We start from the raw sequence: 21,772 nt of genomic DNA, 5'->3' as shown, positions 1-21,772 counted from the left end.
TTCCCTTTGTCCCCGAGAGCATTTGCAGGTGACGTCCATGACACAAATACTTAAAATGGAATATTGCTTCAGAAATATTTCTAAGCTAAGATGACCCACATTTTATCAAATTTGCGAGCCATAGTTAGATTTTATTATAGCAACAAGGGCTGGACTTTTGCAGAGTTTTGTTGCAAGAGATTTTGGCCTGTCCTAGAGAAGATTGCTAAGTTCTAAATTATTTTGTGGGCTGACTTGATTTTACTGTTTCCGAAGCCATCACCACTCAGACTTTCCAGCCCAATTACCCAATGAGGGAAGGAAGGGGATAATGTCAATAGACTTTTTGTTAGGGTCCACAAAGGTGCCCCTCTTTGCCACTGTGGGAGAAGAATAGAATAAGCCTTTCTTTGAATTTCTCATTATTGAAGATTCAGGAAGTTCTTGAAGGGGTGAGTGAATGTATGAGAAATGTTTCTATTAAATTTGTTGCTCTCATTTCTCATTACTATAATTTATTATGTTTGTTGAGAATAAAATCTTTTTCACAGACACATCATCAAATGAGAGATTTTTGGGGAGAGGGAGGAGATACAGTGAGCTATTTGCCACTCATTCCTAGGACCTAAAATGTAAATATCTGATTGAGCTACACACTATAAGATACTGCTTCTTTGTTGTTGGATTTTCTCATCTAACAGAATGATGATGTATTAGTGAATGTAAGGTGAACTATGACAAAGTTTCCTTTGAGCTTTTACTTCTTGGGAAATGTATATTTCGGCTGTGGGCAGTTAAACTAAAGCCACATCCAATTTTTTTTCTCCAGTGTACATTTAAAAACATTCACATTCAGGGCAGTTATGAGTGGAGGGTAATAGCAGTAGGGTGTGGAGGAGACTAAAAATTCAGTCTAAGTCAAATATTGAATAGATGTGAAAACAAATCTAAGACCCAAGCTTGTTAAGTGATTTCCTTGTGGTCAACAGTGAGAGGGTAGTGCTGTGGCCTCTGGGCTTCTCTTTTATGCAGACAGGTCTCAAGAATGAGAAGGTGAATGCCATCACCTCTTTGTGGAAGAGCTAGTGAAGCCGATTTGTAGGTGTAGCTGTACATGTGACTTTTGCTCTTGGAAAGAAATAAACACCGAGGAAAACAAGACACAATAAGTAATTGCTTTGTAACTCCCCAAACATTATTAACCAGCCTTGGATCTTCCTTCTGCAGCCCAGCATGACCTCAGGCAAGCTTCCACAGATAATGATTATACAGGATAGTCATAATTACTCAGAACTCATGTCAATTCCAAGATCCTGTAAGACCCAGGGCGGAGTGACTTTCAAACTTCACCGTGACTCACAGTAATAAACATTTTACAGCTGGACCCAATGCATCTACATTTAGGAACATTTTAGGGTAGGACCCACATGCATCTGAAACAAAAAAATTCATGAAAAAAACAGCAGTTACTCTTACTCTGTTTAATGTACTTTCATTTCTTCTTTCTCTTTTTTTCTTTTTTTCCATTCTCTTCGGCTCCATTTTATTTGAAAAGAAAGAAAGAGACCTTTTCTTGAACCACTCAATCGATTTCCCTATCCAGGAATGGGTCTTGACCCATGGTTTAAAAAAAAGTGACTCCAGTCTGCTTCCAAGAGCTCACTGCCTGGAAATCCCTGCTGTCCTCAGGTGAAAGTTCTGACAAGTGCTATGTGTGTTCTGCAGCAGAGCGGGTCCGGGGCCTTTTATTTTTTCACAAGTCCACGAAGCCTGACCATCCTCACTCCCCCAGCCAGTGGTTTGACAGCAAAGGGGACGTTTACATTTGTGTCTCTTCAGCCTGGGTCCCAACACCGGGACAGCTGCTGCCTGCTTCTAATCAGCTGAATCTGAGCTCTGCAGACCGGGGGTTTTCCTAGATCCACGGGGAAGTGTGGCATCTAATTCCTTGTTATGGGTTAGAGCAGAGCCGGTACGTTCTGAGGATATGACACTGGGAGGATGTGGGAAGGGGAGAAGGAAGAGGAGGAAGAAGGAAATCTCTCTTGGGAAGGAGGTAGTGAAAATCACCTGAAATAGAACGAAACAGACAAAATCCCCATGTCTGCCTGTAACAGAATGGTGATTTGGAATGGGAGTGGCCTCTTTTTTTTTTTTTTTTTTTTTTTTTTTTTTTTTGGTTTATTTTGCTGCATTTATTTCTTGTTCTCAATGCCGGTACCCACACCAAGCGGGTTGGATGGATCCATTCAGGAAAGTTGTAAAGAATAATGGAGAGGGGGAACAAAGATACCCACAGTCCGGCGGGGAGTCAGACTCCTGTGCCGTATGTATCATACTGCCCGTTGCCAGGTGGAGTCACATGGTCATGACTTCTCTTTAACACCAGGTCCTACTTTGTAGGCTTCACCGTGTCAGTTTTGCAGAGTGTTGGGGAGAGTTTTGGTAGGTAAATGATGTTGCTAGTTGAAGAGTGTCTTCTGAATGGAACCTCTGGGCCATGCATTGGAATCAGGCTTTTCTCAGGAGAGAGACAAAGGCAAACGCTGTCATGAGCCATCTTCGTCCTCTTTCCCATGTGTCCTTATGCATGTGTTACCTCATCTGTCAGGGGCCGTTCCTGCAGCTGCACCAAGGAGACAGCAATAGGGTGGTTGTGAGTTTGTGGGGAAAATGCGCAAAGTGAGGCCCGGAGTGGAGGAGGCCTGCCTGGACTTGGTGGTGTTCATTTTATCCCCAGTGTGTACCACAAACAGCACCTGGCATGTAGTTGGTGCTCAATGAATATTTGACAAATGAATGAATAAATCATGTTGGCTACAATAATGGTTATTATAATATAAAAAAGATACTGTAAGAGGGACTGGTCCGGGCCGAGGAGATCATAAGAGCATTTCTTTCAAAGAATTTATTCTGAGTTTGGGAAAAGAGAATCAGTTACAGCACAATCTTATAATCTTTGATAAGTCAGCATGAGTACGCCGGTGGGCACAGATGATGTCAGCATAAGCAGAAGTGGTTGCTGCTGGCAAGGGTCACAGTCTAGTTGCGGAAGGCAAAGGTTACAGCCCAGCACTGGGGATAGCCACAGGAAGGGCCTCTGTATCTCACAGGGCTGGGATTGGAGACAGCAGTCCTGGGAGCCGGACTTTGGCGGGCTCCACAGGCCCTAGAGCAGTAAAGGGAGGATGGAGAAGGACTTCTTGCCCAGGGAGGGGCCTCACCTGAGAACTGTGGGGGTGAGGAATGGACAGCCAGTCCAAAATGGCCAGGGCAGTCCTGAGAAGGGATCCGGCTTAGGAGTACAGGTCCTACTGGCCTGGCAGGGCCTGGGGTCATGAGCGGGTTGTCTCCTATCCGGAAGACATTGAGAGCTGTTGAAAGGTTAAGGGGTGGCGGCGGGGTGGCACAGGGTATGGTGGCGTGAGAGGTAAATGGTTGAGGAAAACCAGTCCTACAGTGGTGCTGTCGGTGGCAGGCCCGCATGCCGTATTTTGGGAGGTATCCCAACTATAGCAACTTCAACTTCAGGGTGGCGAGCAAAACAAAAACAGAACCTTCGTTCAAAGAGGAGAACTTTGTTATTATTATTTGCAAATAACAGTCACAGGAGCGACACACAATAAGCTAATAATAATGCCCCCACTACTTTTATTATGAAAACAGAAGCCTGAGCTGCTGACTTTTCTAGCAACTTTTGCAGGACATTTAAATCCCTCTTGCAGGCCCTTTGTTCCTGTGTTGCCATGGAGTGTCAATAACCCGGCTCAGAATAACCCAGGCAGTGATAGGCGAGGTGCAGCCTGCTCGCTGGCATGCTGGCTGGCCAGGTCCTACTGTTTTCATTGCTCCCGTCTTGGGAGGAGCATGGGGCAGCTGGTGGCCCTGGCAGCCGTGAAAGGTGTAGGTCTCTTGGCTGCCTGGAGTTTGAAATGCAACCCAGACTTGCCTGCCTACTGAGCATGTGCGGCTCCTGATGGAGCTGATAGCAACTGAAAATAGCCCACTGAGCACCTGTCCCTTGTATACCAGGCCCTGGCCGACTGCCACTGAGGACAGTGGGGACTCAGCGTGGTGCATAGGTGAGGGGCTGCTGGATTTTACTGGCTCTTAGGAAGATCTTGGGAGCCTTTGGGCCTGGCTTAAATGGACAATCAAAAGGCAGCAGCCCCTTCGGAGCAGGTCCCTTTGGCATTGTGGAGTTAGCAGGTGGTCACAGTGGCTACGTACACAACAGTATGTGCCGAAGACTCCATACAGTTCTTTCTGCTTGGCCAGACTGTGGTCCAGTAGACTGAGGGTATACGTTTTCTCTTGGAAGTAGTAGCTTCCCTGAAAAACTCCCAGAAGGTAGCCATCCATGGTTTCTACTGCCTCAGTTTAGGACAGGGAGGCATTGGCTTAAACTATTTTGTTTGATTTTTTTTTTTTTTATCTGTTCTTGAATCCCCCATGATTGTCAGTAGATCACTTCTATGAGGGGTCTCATCGCCAGCTTCTTCTTTCTCAGCAGTCCAGATGTGGGCATAGAATAGAATCCCAGCAGGTGAAGGGACTGTCTGTTCCCCTTTGGGGCTCCTTCCACTGCCTTCTGGGCTTTCATCTCTTCAGCGGGGTTGCCATTGTTGGGCACAGTTGGCATGCCAGTGTGGATGGAAGCGGGCTCTGGAAGGAAATGCTTTCTGAAATGACTGGTGATATTAAAGCTACTATTTAAAAGTGACCCTTCGTAGATACTTGGGTTATCTTTAGGCTGTCAGGGCTCTGCAGCTACCGGAGCCAGTGGGAGTCTGTGGAAACTCTGGCCTGTTGCTTTTGCCTTCGTTGGTGTTTAGATATTCTCGTTGCCCAGCCAGTGGCCTCGTGACACATCTCAGATTTAGCTGCCTTTCTTCTGCCAAGGTCCGAGATGATTGTGGAAGCTGGGAAGGGTGTGCTGTGCCACAGAGACTGGGGTGGGGTGGGAGAGGGAACGAGTGTTTGAAAAGCCAGTTCTGGTTCACAGCACTCTCAAAAAATGCTTTTGGTTTCTACCTTGAGTGTAGGCACCCGGAGCCTTTCTGTGGGCTCAGGGATTAAAAAAGAATAAGCTTCAGATGACCCAGAATCAACTGTGTCATGGTGACTGTAGGACCCTTTAGTCTATGACTAATGAGCCAATCTTCTTAAGTGTTGAATTTGGGAATTAGTGAATTCTTGTGGACCGTATTAATTAGACTGATAGGGGAAAGAAGATTTACAGAGCAAAGGTCCAGCTAAAGGCTGGAATACAGATGCTCAAGGCATGTATTCATGGGATTGAAGGCATGGGATTCTTCTCACAATTAACCTTGCCTGGTGTTCTGGCCTGGTAGGGCCTTAGGACATGAACTGGGAAATTAGGGGATAGGGAAGTAGCAGTATCTGAGGCTTGATCGTTGCCCTAGTTTTTTACTCTTAGATATCTTAATCTTGTGGGCTTCATCCAGGCTGGGAGCAAATAGTCTAGAAAGCACCTTGTTCCCTCTGTGCTTTTTTTCTGGAGTGGGGTAGAGTAGGGAGCTAGAGAGCAGGAATTTAACTAATTCTGGACATTAAAAAAATTTTTTTTTTTAACCTTTGGCTAAAAAATGCCAAAGATGCCAAATGCCTAGAGGCTGGCATTCTAAGACTGTTGTCCAACAAATTGTAGCCATGCCTGTCTTCTGAAGGACTTATCTCTATGGTTGGAAAGCTTCCAGAAAGGCTATGGGGTATGGTGGTGGTTTGCTGCTGGTAAATAGAGCCAAGATGGGCAACCTTGAAGGCCCCATTACTGGTAGGGTACAGAAGGGCAGATAGAGGGGGGAGCCTTGCTCTGAAGCCACCCTGTAGTTCCTTCTCCACTGTCCTATCCCATGTAGAGCCCCTGGTTGGAGTTTCCTAACACCAGAATTTTCCATACAGAGCCTGGCTAGGAAACCCTCACTGGAGCAAGCCATGCACTGCCTTGTTAGCCTGTGGAGTGTTGAGAGACAACCCACATGAGTCAGGCACACCTCTTCCCACACTGTGAACAGAGCTTCTAGCCTCAACACTGGACGGTCGGGACTCCATCGCCGGTTCTCTTCAAACCTAAACCAGGAATGGCTTCCCTGAAATGTTTGTTACAATTCACCAGGTCCTTTTCTCTTCACCCTCAGGCTGTGGTCCTCTCTCTTACTCTTCCTGTAAGTAGAGCTTCCCTCAGACCCGGGCGTTGCCATTATATATGGTGGGGATATTTTCTGGTCATTAAAGGAATTCCTTAGTAGGTAGTTTCCATTAGGCCTTGTAATCATTTATTACTCTGAAGCGGAGAGTCAAGAAGTTTGAAGACACGATGCAAAAGGGGTCATATTTTCCCCTGTTAAAGAGTTGCTTCATCAACATGGTGCACGTCGGAAAGCCGTGTCTTTGCTACATTCTGGGAATCATAAAAAGCACGGAAAAGACAGACCAGTATTGTCTTAGGTCAGTACCCCACGATGTTCTTTAACTTGTTAGTCACTTAAACACAGACCAAGTTTTTGGCTTTGAAATCGAAGGTGTGGCTGCTGCAATAAGGCTTATTTTATAGGGATTATTTCAGAGACAAGGAGTCAGCCCAGACACAAAATAAACAGATGGCACTTTTTTTTTTCCCCCCAACTCTCGGCTTCAGCAGTTCAAATGCAGGATGACTTGGGAATCCTTATCACCTTCAGCAGAGCAAGAAGGGGAAAATGATGTAATTCAGTCTTCCCCACTCCCTGCTGCAAACACCATTATTTTCACCGAGAGGAGAAAAATGGCAGCAAATACCAGGGGGCATCTTCCTCACTGCCGAGCAGGCAAGTCCTGCTTGACGCCCTTCACGTGGCTGGAGTCAGGGCACTTAGGATGCATCGATCATTCTGCTCACCTTGGCGTCGTAGTAGCCCAAAGTCCTCACATCAGCCATCCAGGGAAGGAGCATCGTTAGGAGCCCTGCTGTTCTATTAATGTACTAAATAATTCCTTGTTTTAGGGACACTTGTGTTTTACCTCCTTCTCTGAACGGACAAACAGGCAAACGGAACACCTACTGGACCGCACCACAAGTATTCATCTTCTACACTTGTAAGCCAGAGTAGGTGAACAGATGTGATGCGCCGGCGAGCTCCTCTGAGAAGAAGTGGTTTGCACAGACATGCTGGCTCAGTGACTAAGCCTTGCCTCAAGATCTCTGCTGACATTTAAAGACTTTACAGGCTCAGTCTGCTCTGAAAACCAGCATCATGTCTCTTCCCCCCTCTAAATCCTGTCTGTGAGGAGAAAATTCATTCTGAAGCAAATACTCATCAGGCGTGTACTCCTTTCAATTACTGAGGCAGGTGGGGGTATAAAACAGTGAGCAGAGTAGGCTCGGTTCCTACCCTCACGGTACTTCTAGTCTAGAGGAAAGACTTGCACCTTCAGTCGCCAAACAGACACGTGCATGGGAGCGTATGCAGGTGGTTCCTACTCTAAATCTGAGGGTATGAACAAGGGTTTCCCCGGAGGGAAGGCGGATGCTAACTAGGAAAATGGGGTGTCAGCAGGGAGGGAGTGAAGTCTTACCTGTGGGGGGATTTCCATACCTAAAGGACCTGACGTTCTAGAGCAAGAGAGCCCTTCCAGAAATGGAAAGGAGCCTAAAGAGGTGGTGATGAGCTCCACCAGGACTTGTGGCCACACGAACCACCCCGTCTCTATTTCAACAACCATGGCAGGCAGAGAGGACTACATCTGAATGGGGATGCCCTTTGTTCAGTTCCAGAATGCTGGAGGAAGGACACATTTGTAGCCATCGTCAATTCAAAATCTTGGGAATCCTGAAATCATTTTTTGTTGTTATTCTAATTTGTATGTGATCCTATTTGATCTTTCTTAACTCCCGGAATATGTTTTCTTCTTGGCTTTACAACTTGGCCAAGTATTGGTTTCTCTGATCAGGAAAAAAAAAAAGTGATTTTGGTTCCCTAAGTGGGGGTTTTTTATGATGTGAGCACTTAGAGTCTTGATGCACTGTATTCCCGAGCATATAGCTTGCCTTCTTGCCAGACCATCAGATGCCCTTCACGAGGTGTTCCAGACTGACCTTTGTGTTTCTGTCTTAGGAGCAGGCTTCTGGCAGTGATACCTGGCATTGCCAAATCCGTCACTGAGCCTTTGTTTAATGCCAGAGATCTCAAATGCTTTCCAATTCTGGAGAAGTGCCAAGCTGCATTCTTGGATTAGGAGGCCATGGAAGGACTCCCGTATCTATAAGATTAATATAAGCTGTCATTTCAAATGAATGAATCATTTATGCTGTTGGAAGGAATCCAGGATGTTTGGGGTTCCTTTTTTTAACCTATAAAATTCTGAGCTGCGTGACTTTTATCAGAGTAGTCTAATCACCACATTGTTATTTGTGCTATTTGAGGTGAGTCTCTAAGAAATTCAGTCTGTTTCTTTTGCTGACCTCTGGGGTCATAGCCGCAAGCTGGTCTACTTGTAGCCTTTTCTTATTTGTCTTTTATGTCAGACTTTAGTGGGAAAAATGAGGTTTTGTGCATCATTTAGAATGATAACCAGTTTAAATGCTTTAAGTATTAGGGAGTGCATGACTGAGAACGCTGAGGATAAGCCCGTAGTGTTGTGCTTCGATTTGTCAAGTCCCACTTAAAACATAAACGTTAGGGGCGCCCGTGGCTCAGTTAGTTAAGTGTCTGTCTGCCTTCGGCTCAGGTCGTGATCCTGGGATCCTGGCATCGAGCCCCGCATCGGGCTCCCTGCTGAGCAGGGAGTCAGCTTCTCCCACTCCCCCTGCTTGTGTGCTGTCTCTGTCAAAAAATAAATAAAATCTTAAAAAAAAAACAAATAAAATGTAAATGTTAATACTCTGAGGTACAAGATTATGCCAAACTGTGGACAGTCTTAAAAAGTCCACAGTGCTCTTTGCTCGGCCTCTTCCTGTGATAGTCTACGGTTAGGCTACTAGAGTAGCTATGCCCAGAGGATGAGCTGAGTATCTCCCAGAGCAAGAAGGATTTTTTTTTAAAGATTTATTTATTTATTTAACAGAGATCACAAGTAGGCAGAGAGGCAGGCAGAGAGAGAGGAGGAAGCAGGCTCCCCGCCGAGCAGAGAGCCCGATGTGGGGCTTGATCCCAGGACCCTGGGACCATGACCCAAGCCAAAGGCAGAGCCCTTAACCCACTGAGCCACCCAGGCGCCCCAGAGCAAGAAAGACCTTTGAAAAGATTTGGGATTCTGAGCCTGGGCCCCTAGTTGTGGAGCCGGCCCCCAACCCTCCCATGACCGGCTGCGGACCCCAGTCAGGGCTGGGCTGCGCATGTGTTCCTAGGGACCTGGTTCTGGTGATACAAAGGGCACACAGTGCCAGCCATAACACTGAGTAATGCTGGGAGGAGCCTTTTAGAACAAACAATGTGGGGGAGCTTCGCAGACAGGGAATACCTCTGGCTTGACATTTAAATTACTGAATTATTTAAATGAATGTCAATTAGGTGGAGTAGACTGGCTGCCTTCTGCCAGGGCACTTCCTAGTTATTTGCACAGGCAAGTGTAAAGTACTTCATATTAGATGTGGCGCTTCCTGTCTGTCCTGTTGAAAACCAGTCACAGAAGGTGACTATCCATGCCTTGGTGTGCTTCGATGTGTACTGTATTCCTATCACTTTCTGAGAGATTAGAGGCCCACAGACTCTTACCTGTGGCCCTACAAGGGATTTTGTGATCACTCTCACATCCTAGGTGCCACCCCCCACTCCCAAACCACTCCAAATGAAATATCACAGGCCCACACCTGTTACGGTTATTCCTAAATTTTGACGAGACTGAAACAGTGACTCATGGGCATTGTGGGGCCTGCTGTGTTCTTAGAATTGTGGATATTAAGATATGAAAATGCTACTACCTTGCTTTTAACCTTCTTTGTTGAATCAGTAATCCTAGCTCAGGAATCTTTTTGGCATCTCTTCGACTAATCCACTCTGTTGGATGAAACTGCCAAAGTAGCATTTAACTAATGTGTGTGTGCGTGCAGGCATGTGGGTGGAACATGTGGTCATTCTTATAGACTTATGAATTCAGGGTCTTCATTTATCCTGGGTGGTATATAAAAAATAGATTCAGGAAGGGCTCTGCTAATTAGTTATATGGAAATATACAAATTAAGAAGATTAAATGTTGGTGAGAAGCACAATTGGAAGTGAAGCTGGTGAAAGCTTTGTACTTTTCCCATTAGCTCACCGCCGGACTGAGCTCATGGTTCTTCCTAGCAGAGATTAAGTTAATTATCACGTATCATTAATGACCATCTTTCTTCCCCTTTTTTCTCTTTCTGGATTGTGGAGGTGAGGCAATGAAAACTCTAGTTTTTGACACCTTAAGAAGAATGACTTATTTAAAGGCAGTTAACCCCAGGCCACTTGTGTATAGCTAGTGGAGGGATATAAAGATTCAAGGAGAGTGTTTAATAAATGAATGAATCCCTTTGACTTAGTTTATGATCCCTACAGGATAAGATCTGATTACAGTTGATAACCCGTGAATGCCTGTGTTCACTGCATAGTTGGGTATAGTGAATCGAATTTACTGAAGATTTACCTGAGGCTCCTCAATTCTGGCAAAATTCTTTAGGTTACAATCCAGACATCTGTCAGACCATCCCCACATCCTGTCAAAAGATAGGGACCTTGGAAGGGCAGTCCACATCTTATGTCTTTGGAGCTAGAATTCAGTTTGGGTTCTAATTTTAGTTATATTTTATTTTATTTTTTAAGTAGGTGCTACCACCAGCTTGTGGGGGCTTGGGGCCAGAACTCATGACCCTGAGATCGAGAGTCACATGGTCCACCAACTGAGCCAGCCGGGCACCCCAAGGACTCTGATTTTAAAAGCAGAGTTCAGTCTGAGAGCTCATGAGAGGAATTGTTATTTTTATCTATTTTTTAAAAATTTGACATTTTTTATTATAGCCACAAGATGTCATTAATTGTTTTGTACCTGACCATCCATTTCCATAGGATGGATGGTGAGTGAGGCCTCTGTTGTCTAGCATTACCTGTTCGTGGTTGCTCCTCCTGGATCACAGGTGTAGCAAATTGAGTAACCCATACTCCTTAGTCCATTATGAGTCCGTGAACAGCTACTCTCTTACATTATTTTCCTTTTACTCCTTTGTCCTAACACGGAGTCCTCAGTCCCATCCCAGTGTCAACAGACCCAGCCTCTTCGGTGTTTTAATATTTAGGATTTTAAAATAATGTGTTCATGTTTCAAACTTTCATGAATGCATTATTGCATGGTTTTAAAATACAGTATTTAAAATTTCCTGCTGTAGATCACAAACAAATCAGCATGACACCATTAACTCTCCCCCTTACCCTGCCTATCCATTTCCGTCCAAAGAATCATCACCTGTTGGGCAGCATAGTTGGCAACCCTCAGCCCAGCTCTGTGCCATTCAAGAGTGGCAAGCATGTCTAGACTCCCTAGAAATATTATCTTTCAACTCACTTTTGGCAAGTGTAAACTTTTTGCTGGATTATGTCAACAGATATATATGTTTTTCATCCTCATAGAAATAGATTGGTACTGGAATTTCTCTAGGCAGGGAAAATAAAGGCTATCTTTTGGCTCATTAAAATTTTTTCTCATTAAAAATGTCTGAGGCTCTTGATTCTCGGGGGGTGAGACTGGTGACATACACACACTGTCAGCGGCTATTTTGGATTTTCTGCTTTCAGGCATGTCTTTGCTCTTGGATGAGCCCCTTGTGGTTTTCAAAAGAACTAGCAAGTCAATTATGAATAGAAGGCTCGTGTCTGTGTGTCTGTATGCACTTACTCTGTGGGATGAGGCACCCACATTACAGTGGGTAGTGAACTATTTTTCACTTCTTTGAAGAGGGAAGAAGAAAGATTAAGAACACTTTTCTCTTTTTGAGATAACCCACGTCTCTACACACACCCACACAAATCTGGGTAAATGAACTTGACATTTTCAAAGACCTTACCTTAAGGTCTCCTCTTGAAAGCACAGCCACCCGACCTGTTATTTTAAGAAAGAAGCAGTTATCGCACAGACCTGCTGCAGGGGGTTCAAGAATTAGAAGGCAGTCAATCTGTGCCAGAGGCCTTCGGAGCGAGCTTCTGCAAGCTGCATTTCTTTATATGAACGCTGCTTCAGAACCTCTAGGACTTGGCTGTTTACATCCTGTCTGCACTTTCCTTCCTGACTAGTGCAAACTGTTGGGACCAGCAAGTCTGAACTGACCAGGGAAGGGAAAAGAAAGAATGGTCTGAAGAATTAGACTGCAAATGAGTGTTTCCTGAAGAAGATAATTAGGGGGTTTGATCAGGTGTGCTTCACTCATGGCTGATACATTGTTGCCTCTTTCCACCACACCTTGGACCCACCAGGTGTGGACTGCTCCTGTGGTCCTGCCCGTTTCCTTACTGTTAAAACATTGATCTGTGCTCTCTGACTCCTTGCACCCTCGTCTTCAATAATCAGTGCCAGTTTTTTTCTGCCAGTCCAAAATGTGGAAGCAGCTATGAATTTCCATTGTAATGAACATGAAAACTTCAGTGTTACTAGTATTGAAAAATTAGTCTAGGCATCTGGCTGCAAGTATTGGTAAGAGATATTTGTAATTAGAGGCTGCATCCTTGGAAACTCTCGATTATACTGGTAAATTACAGATAACGGCGGGAACACCAGCATTCCTTCTATTACTGGTTGATGGATTAGTACAGAGTTACCAGGAACTGATATTAACAATTGCCATATATTTAGGAGACTTTTTTTCTTTTTAAACCTAAAATAAAGGTGATAAGCATTATGTTCTGGAAGAATATTTTATTATTATTTTTGTTATTTTTAAAAGATATTTATTTACTTATGTATCTGTCAGAGAGAGCACAAGCAGGGGGAGCAGCAGGCAGAGGGAGAAGCAGGCTACTGATTGAGCAGGGAGCCCCATATGGAGTTCAATCCCGGGACTCTGGGGTCATGACCTGAGTCCAAGGCAGACGCTTAACCGACTGAGCCACCCAGGTGCCCCCAAACATTTTATTTTGATGCGAGAGATTTGGGATGTGAGAGCCCATCAGGCGGAAGATAATGTGAAAGCCACAGTGGGGGAAGTTCATTGTCAGAAGCCAGTAGGTACATGATAACCATTCTTCCGCCTGGTATGATCTAAAAGAGTACACAGCTCAGATAAATGCACTCATATTGAGAGGTGATTATTATTTGGTGGTTGGTCAAGTGAGAGGTACAAGATAACAGAATGTGGACATAACGGCCAACGATGATGCTTGGCCCGACTTTCTGTTGGTAAATGTGTTGTAATGGTCTTGGAGAAAACGGTCTTGTTCGCCTAATGGGAATAAAACCCGTGTAGTGATTTTCTTTTCCTTGTTCTTTGCTCCTTTGCAGATGAGAAGCCCAAGGTGAACCCCAAACTTTACATGTGTGTGTGTGAAGGCCTCTCCTGCGGGAGTGAGGACCATTGTGAAGGCCAGCAGTGCTTTTCCTCACTGAGCATAAATGATGGTTTTCATGTCTACCAGAAAGGCTGCTTCCAAGTCTACGAGCAGGGGAAGATGACCTGTAAGACCCCGCCATCGCCCGGCCAAGCTGTGGAGTGCTGCCAAGGGGACTGGTGTAACAGGAACATCACGGCCCAGCTGCCCACTAAAGGTTCCCATGGACTTTTCTATTTCTAGATCAAGGGTTTCCGTTGGTGTTGTTCTGATTCTATGTGGGTTAAAGATGGAAGTAGCCACAAGGCTTTCCTCCTACTCTTTAAACTAGAGGCCATGAGTGACAAGAAGGGAGTATAGATATCTTTGGGTAAGGAAGCAAGGTAATGGCCATCTTGGGGACGGTTTGGCTGACTGGATCTCTCTTGGTCATCGTGTGCAGGCGAACGGCTCCTTTCTCTGTTCAGGAGCCACGATGTCATAATTTCAGAAACAGTTCAGCTTGGTAAATATTTATCTCTATGTTAAGCGTGTAGGAAGGAAAATGGAACATAAGACTCTGGTGGCTGAGTGGAATAGGTTTCCTTCTTTACGAGGAAAGAGACAAAGCCTCACTGACCTTTGCTCCCATATCTGATTTCCCAGTGAACCGTCACTGAGGCTTGAAGCTGGGTCAGATTTCACATGAACCTCGTAGTTTATGTGGCATCTTCTCTATGTTGTATTCATATGGATTCCGTATCCAGGGGAATTCAGTCTCGCTCTGGAACAGTTACCCCATAAATGAGCCCCAATTTGCTGTCTCAAAGTCCCTGCAAATATTAATGTTCCTTAGTCTTTGTAGACTCATCCAAGCCGGTTGATTCTCTTAACCTATTGTACATTTTTAATTGCTTAAGTACTTAATTTTGCACTCAGAAAAAAAGAAACAGACCAAAAAAGTGGACTGGGAGAGGCTCCTAGGATCACCCATGGTCAGAAATGTCAGCTAGCAGGGGAAGAGACAGAAAAAATAAAAAAACCGGCACGAGGTTATGCTGTGCGGTATTTCAGTTATGGTGATGACCGGAAGGCATATAGACAATGTTAATTCTGATATGCAAATGGGGTTGAATAATACAAGAAGATTTTTAAAAGAGAGATTAAGTATTTAAATGGCTAAAACTAAAAGGGTACTTGATGGGATAAACTTTACTCTTAACCTTTGTGAATTAAATTCTAATTAATGGAGTGGATGGCCGTGGAGAATTCTCTGCACTGAAGCAGGAGTTGTACCTATAGTACGGAAAGTTCCTAATCTGTAGAACGCTCTGCAAGACTTGGAGTTGTAAGAGAAAATTTATTTTCTTGACTTAAGGAATTTCTAATTCAATTAGGGAGGCACCATATTTATAATTTAATGTTGTATATAATTAGTTTTACACTTTATTGTACAAATGACATGTACCATGGGGTATTATGTGCCAAGTCGTTGATTAATTTGGATTCGGAAAGTTAAAAGAAATGTATAAAGGCTGTCAGCCTTGTGGAAGGATTGTGGATTGCAGAAGGCGGCAGAGACGTGGAAAAGGCCTGTGTGGGGAAGAATGGGGCTTTTGGTGATACCGTGTCTTAAGGGGTCTGACATTCAGAGCTGGTTATTGGTTGGGGGATCTTTTAATTATGGACCATCACTCTCCAACCAAGAAATTTTTTTGTTTAACTCCCTAGGCAAGTAGAAAGTCTTTGTGTGTATTTGCCCGAGTGGTATGTGAGTGTTGGAGCGAATGCACGGATGTTTGAATGGGTAACGTGATAATGCCGAGCAAGGGGGTGAATGAGTGATTAGGCGAGCGAGTGAATCAGTGAATGAATGTTTTGAGCAAGTGAATATTGAATAAGTGAGTAAAAGAACAGATGAATGAATCGGTTCCCAGGCAGAAATCGTGATGTGGAAAGATCAATGAGAATTCAGTGGTAGACATCCAAGATACACTGAGGAGAGAGACCGCAGATTGGGTAATTTGTTTTTAACTCAGCACTTTCTCATAGGAGTATCATAGCATCATCTCTGTCTGTAAGGGCTCAGGATAAAACATTCATACGACTGAATCTGTGTTAAGAAGAGTAGTACCAGGGACTTGTGAAGTACTTTGTATCATAAACGTACTTCCACCTACGTGCACTAATATGGTTGGTTCTCGGTAGAGTTTTTCAAACTCCGGTTGTGCCTGAACGAACAATGGTTCAAATGACCAGGCCGTTGGCTGGGTATTAGGAAATATTTTAGTTTTTAACAGTTCGTGACTTAGGAGACCAGGTGGTCAGGCTCAGGAGCTACTTGTTAGGTATCAGTTATGCTAAATAATAAGTAAACCGTGATCCTTACAGCCAATTGCATTCCTTTTCTCCCCCATCTCCAGGGAAATCCTTTCCTGGAGCACAGAATTTCCACTTGGAGGTCGGCCTCATTATTCTGTCTGTAGTATTTGCAGTATGCCTTCTAGCTTGCCTCCTGGGAGTCGCTCTCCGAAAATTTAAAAGGCGCAACCAAGAACGCCTGAATCCCAGAGATGTGGAGTACGGCACCATCGAAGGGCTCATCACCACCAATGTTGGAGACAGCACTTTAGCAGTGAGTTTGAGATCCCAGGGAATCCCAAGCATAACAAAGATGATGAAACATGTTTTCTTCTTTCCATCGTGAAATGCTAACTAGTAGCAGGGGCTGGACAGTGTGCACACGTACCATGGTCACTTTTGTCCTAGGCAAGCCTGTGTTGGCCTGTGTTTAGTCTCTCATATGTGAAAACATTTTTTTAGACAGACATTTATGTTCAGTGAGCGAGGGGATTTTTTTTTAGTAGATTCTTGGTAGTTGTTTTTCTTTTGGGAGTAAGGGAAAAAGTGAGGAGAATGGTTGCCTATAATCTTTGGGGGACAGAGGGGTGGGGTGGTACTTGGAGTAACTCAGTTACTCTATTTTTAGCAATAAAAGTGCTTTCAAAAAAAGCACCTTTGCTTAATATTAAAATCACTTTCCCTTCTAGATTATTTTAACACCCTGTAATTTAAGACTTTAAAATTTGACATCCAAAAAAGCCGCTATTAAACTTTGCACGCTCCTGTGCTGCCCCCTTGTGGAGGTAGTCATTTGATTAAATCAGTGCTGTCCAATAGAAATAGGTGTGCCACATCTGTAATTTTAAATTTTCTGGTGACCACTTAAAAAAGGTTTAAAAAAAAACCCACTGTAGGTGATATTAATTTTAACAACATATTTGACCTGATGTATATAGTTACCATTTCAGCATATAATCATCAGTCAGAATTATGAATGTGCTGTTTTATATTCTTTTTATTTTTTTTTTGAACTAAGTTTTTCAAATATGGTGCATATGTTAAACTCACAGCATATATCAGCTCAGACTAACCACATTTCACTTGCTAAAAGTCAATACGTGGCTAGCAGCTATCCTCACAGACAGCTCAGGGTCAGACACCATTGGATTTATATATTTTAAAGTTACTCTTTTGCATATTGTTCAGTGGTGAAATCACATGAAAAAGTGTCTTCCTTTTTTTAACTTTTAAAAATTGTCAAGTGTTAATGTGGAAGAAACTTTAAGTGAGAAAAGGGAACCACTTGCTATAAATAGGTTACAATAATATGCAAAAGAGAGAAGTGATAATAGCATTCTGAAACGATCCTGGGCTGAGTCTGATGCCTCCTCTGAAAAAGGTGAAGATTAGGGAGTGTTGGGTGTTAAAGACATGCTGCTACCCAGTCAAGACTCTCCTTGTCATATCTGATGGAGGACCATCCAGGTAATAACTTTCTAATGGGATCCAGCGCTACTTGATGTCATGGTCATGCATCAGCTAAGATCATCTCCTATTAAGTCTTGTTCTGCTAGACAACAAGCTTATGAGTATGTGGAAGGTCTGCAGGCGAGCCTGCTCTCCAGCTTCCTCTCCGCTGGAGAAGACTCACCCTCACCGATCTCTGTAGCTCAGGTACTATTCTTGGACCAACCTTGGCGAGTTGTTAAAAAATTTGGTGGTGGCTAATACAGGCTGAGAAATAGCCCATCCTCCTGCCTTCCCTATCCTTGGGCCACCAGTCAAGCATACATTTTTGTATAAAAACCAGATAGGAACCTTGTTTTTTTCCATTTACCTACCTGTTTACATCATGGTATGGCAGAACTGGGGAAGAGAGGAGTTGAGGACACTCTGTGTCCCAAAGTAGAGAAATACAGCTCTCCCCTGCCCAAGATTTTATTTATTTACTTGACAGAGAGAGAGAGAGAGAGAGAGAGAGAGAGATCAAGTAGGCAGAGAGGCAGGCAGAGAGAGAGAGGGAAGGAGGCTTCCCACTGAGCAGAGAGCCCGATGTGGGGCTGGATCCCAGGACCCTGAGATCATGACCTGAGCTGAAGCAGATGTTTTAACCCACTGAGCCACCCAGGCACCCCAAGAAATATAGCTTTTTGTTTGAAATGTACTTAGAAGTTTCTTTCCCATATTAAGGAAAATTCAATGAGTTTATTGAGTTAGGAGCAAGATATGAGGCTGAATCCTGAGGTTCTAAAGTCGATCAGTCAGAACTCTGTTTCCCCAGAACTGCTAACCCCCATGGCTAATGATAGGAATATCTAGTGTTAATCACTGTTTAAATAGCTTCTGTAACTTTGGTGGAGGAATGGGAGTGTATACCAAAATCGTCTTCTCCACTCAGTCATGTTAGAGGACAGTATATAGCGATAACAATAATAGCAAAGAAAACTGTTTAAAACAAGTTGTCATTTTTGGTATATATACTTGCTTATTTTGGTATATATACTTGCTTATTTCACTTGCTTACGCTCATTTATGTTATTCAACAAAGCCTATCTCACTGAACAGCCTCCTACATTGAAAAAGAAGCCTTGGGTTCAGGAGTTGAAGTAGATGTTTGTCAGTCCTTGACTGATGGCAACCCCTGCCTTAAGTCTATGAGTTAGATTTAAAACTATGATTCTATATTATGAAAAAAAAAACCCACATTTGTTTAATTTTCAGAATTATTCTCTCAAAAAAATTGAATGAATAAAGGGAAGAAAGTACAGCAAAAGAGATGGTTAGGGAGATGTGAAACTACTTCATCTAACATTCAATTTCTTGTTGATTATCCATTTTGTGGTTTTTAAGGATTCTAAATATCTTCCTTTGGATGTTCAGATTTTGGTAATTTTGCTGATCAACAGTACTTCACAGTGGTGCTCAGAGTAAGTAAAAGAAGATGAAATTCAGACAAATCAATGTATTGCTTTAGCAGGCCAGCTAAGATGTCTGGGAAAGAATGAACTTTGGGGAATATAAGCTCAACACTGCTATAACCTTACCACCATCACCATGGGCACAATACCGTGGGTTCCAAACAACCCATTCCTGATGCAAAGAGACGTCTACTCCTTGGCTTGCACTGAGAATCAAAAGGGAAAACTTATGAATGAATTAAGTGGAAATTTTTTTCACAATATGTTGATTTTTTTAGAAGTAGATTTGGGCATGGCTTTATGTTTTAAATGAAAGTCCTAGGTTTTTTTCCCCTCTCTGATCTGTGGATAATTCAAAACTAAAAATGACACTGAAGGTTAAGTTTTGTGATGCTTTTGTTCCTCACACACCTAAAGGGTAATCCTTCCAGGTGACCCCTCTCTGCTTGAGTATACCAGCCAGAGGACCCACGTGGCCACGGAGTCTTTGCAGTAGAAACAACATTAGAGTTGTTTGTACCTTATTCCTGATTTGTTTTTTCCTTGTTAGAGTTCCTTAGTTGGCATGTTAACAAAAGTGAATCCTTTCACAGATACCTATGAACAGAGCAGAACATGATTAGTTATGCCCTGGCCTTGGACTTGAAGGCCCTTCCCTTCTTTTTGTTCTCTGTTCTCCTCTTTCTGCTGTTTCCCCTTGTATTCGGACCTGCTTCCTGAACTTTCTAGTTTGCATCTTTGACCTTGTCCACTCGGGCTTTTTTTTTTTTTTTTTTAATATATATTTTTTTATTCTAAAACTCTGGATGCAAGAAAAGACTACTTACCCCTCAGGAAAACCTATCATAAAAAGGGCTAGCTTCTGGTTTTCCTAAGAAAACCCATTCTTTCTCCAGTGGTCTATGCACACCCATGGGCCGCATGTCCAGGATTGGCGTCTCCGTGCGAGTCACAGTGATAGGCATGCTTGTACTTTAAGCTGGGAACTGTTTCTCAGTAGTTTCTTTTTCTCCTTGTCTTGAACCACAGGATTTATTGGATCATTCATGCACATCAGGAAGCGGCTCTGGTCTCCCTTTTTTGGTACAAAGAACAGTGGCTCGTCAGATCACGCTGTTGGAGTGTGTCGGTAATTCTTTTTTCTCTTCTTTGTGGATTGAATGCAATGTTAACTGTGGCTCTAGAAGCAGCATGGAACTTGGAAAATCTGTCTCATGTTGCCTGTTGCTCCTGAAATGACAGGAGACGGTGTGGCTCTGTATCTGGTCTCCGTGCCTTGCGTCAGAACTCCTCAACTTGTTGGAATTCTCGTCAAAGGAATCTGTCGCCAGTTAGTATGATGAATGGCTAGTCAAAAGCTTTTAGTTGCAAGTAGACCTTTTGGGATGACGGGAAGGCATGAGAAATGAATTAGCATGGCTGCTCCTGACTGGAGACATTGAGCGATCTGAGGGGAGTAGGCGTTTGGACAACGCACTTGCCTATGGCAGTTCTCCAAGCCCTCTCACTCTCCCACTGCCTTTAAAAATAATGAGATAAATTTACCAAAGCTACCTTTATAATTGCTTTGTTAAACAAGAGCAGTATCCATTTCTCTATGGCCTCTCATATTTTCCCCATCTAGGAACATGTTTATATAGAGATGCAATCATAATGGGTGTACAATTTGTGTTCCTTCTTTCCATTTTAAGCTCACAGACATTTCCATATATCTGTACACATCACAAATATTTTAAGAGATTGTGTAACGAGGGTCTTTTGAATGATCATTGAATTTTTTATAATAGTACTACTCGAGAAAGCTTTTGCATGCATCTTACCTTTCTTTTGAGTACTCAGAATATATTCCCAGGAGTTGGGGTTCCTGGGTCAAACTTTGTGACCTTTTTATGGCTTGTTTATAAATTGCTGATTGCCCTCTAGGAAGACGGTACAGAATGCCTTTTCAGGGGGGGAGGTCCTCAGTTTTATTGGTTTTTACTTGTATTTGGTGGGTATTTGCAAGTCACGTGATAGTTGTCATTAATTTCTTTTTGGGCAACACATAGGGACAGCCAGAAGGGTGGTGATAGGTTGGCAGTGTCTCTACACTCTTTCTGGTTCTCCTGGTTTCTTTTCTTGGCAACTCCAGTCATTTCCTCTTTTGCTTTTGGGAGGTAGCTGGACGTCATAACCTGTCTTCACCACTGGGCTGCTGTCCTCCCACCTTTCTTTCTGATTTTTTGGAAATCAGGGCATCCCCAAACCTTACAGTGGGAAAGGGGCTAGGCAGTGTAGCATGAGCAGCAGGTGTCACCTGTAAGCACACAGGTAACCAGCAGGAGCCTGTTGCCTTTGCTCTGGGTCTTCAGCCCCTGGGCCTCTGAGCCACACCTCACGTTTCTCCTCCTCAGTGGACTATGGGCAGAGCAAACACGCATGGAAATGCCCCCAATGTGCCCATCGTGTACAGCCAGGGTTGTCCTCTTGTACTGCCTAACATCCAGTTTGCTTATGAACCAGGGTGTTTGGGTAGGAGTGAGAAGGCAGTGACGGGCTGTTTGCCTATCTTGCTTACCCCTGCCCTCCTGCCCTCCCACCCCCATGGCCACTTGCCATGCACAATCTCCCTATCAGTTCTCAGAGCCCAACCCCAGAGTCCAAAGGGCAAAATAGTGTTGTACCTTTAAAAACACATACTGTTTCTGGTGGTGTAGATATTCTTGAGCATTTTTGGAAATAGTGTAAATTCAGTTACAGCATTTCGTTGGTTCAGTGCTAAAGACTTTCATCAAAGCAATGCCATTTCAGTAGCTTCTAGTTAGTGTTCATGTGGTGTAGCCTTGAATAAAAATGTGTGTGATGAACTGCTTGGATAGTGTGTTACCATTTGGGGTTCAAAATTGGACTAGACCAGTTGTTACCAGATAGTGATTCGGGAACCCCCCAAGTTTCAGATACCTTATGGATTCCCATGGGGGGCTCCATGCCCTGTACGTTTGGGCAGTTCTGCTTCTGTTTTTAGGAACTCCTGCATAGGGTTGCATTTCTAAAAAGCATTTGACAACTTAAAAG

General features: G+C 43.7%; 1 protein-coding gene across 2 annotated transcripts in view; it reads left to right on the top strand.

Annotated features, from left to right (window-relative positions):
* ACVR1 (activin A receptor type 1) overlaps window positions 1-21,772 on the top strand; it is a 75,967-nt gene that overhangs the window by 21,572 nt on the left and 32,623 nt on the right. For both annotated transcript variants that reach the window (XM_032857856.1, XM_032857855.1), the window contains exons 3-5: window positions 13,432-13,695; window positions 15,881-16,092; window positions 19,748-19,847. In XM_032857856.1, coding sequence (XP_032713747.1) covers window positions 13,432-13,695; window positions 15,881-16,092; window positions 19,748-19,847 — 576 coding nt within the window. The remainder of the gene's footprint in view (window positions 1-13,431; window positions 13,696-15,880; window positions 16,093-19,747; window positions 19,848-21,772) is intronic.

This window comes from Lontra canadensis, unplaced genomic scaffold (assembly GCF_010015895.1).
Source record: "Lontra canadensis isolate GAN:19392208 unplaced genomic scaffold, GSC_riverotter_1.0 scaffold13, whole genome shotgun sequence".
Lineage (NCBI taxonomy): Eukaryota > Metazoa > Chordata > Mammalia > Carnivora > Mustelidae > Lontra > Lontra canadensis.
Note: the sequence above shows the minus strand (reverse complement) of the source record. Positions and strands in the feature narration are given on the sequence as shown.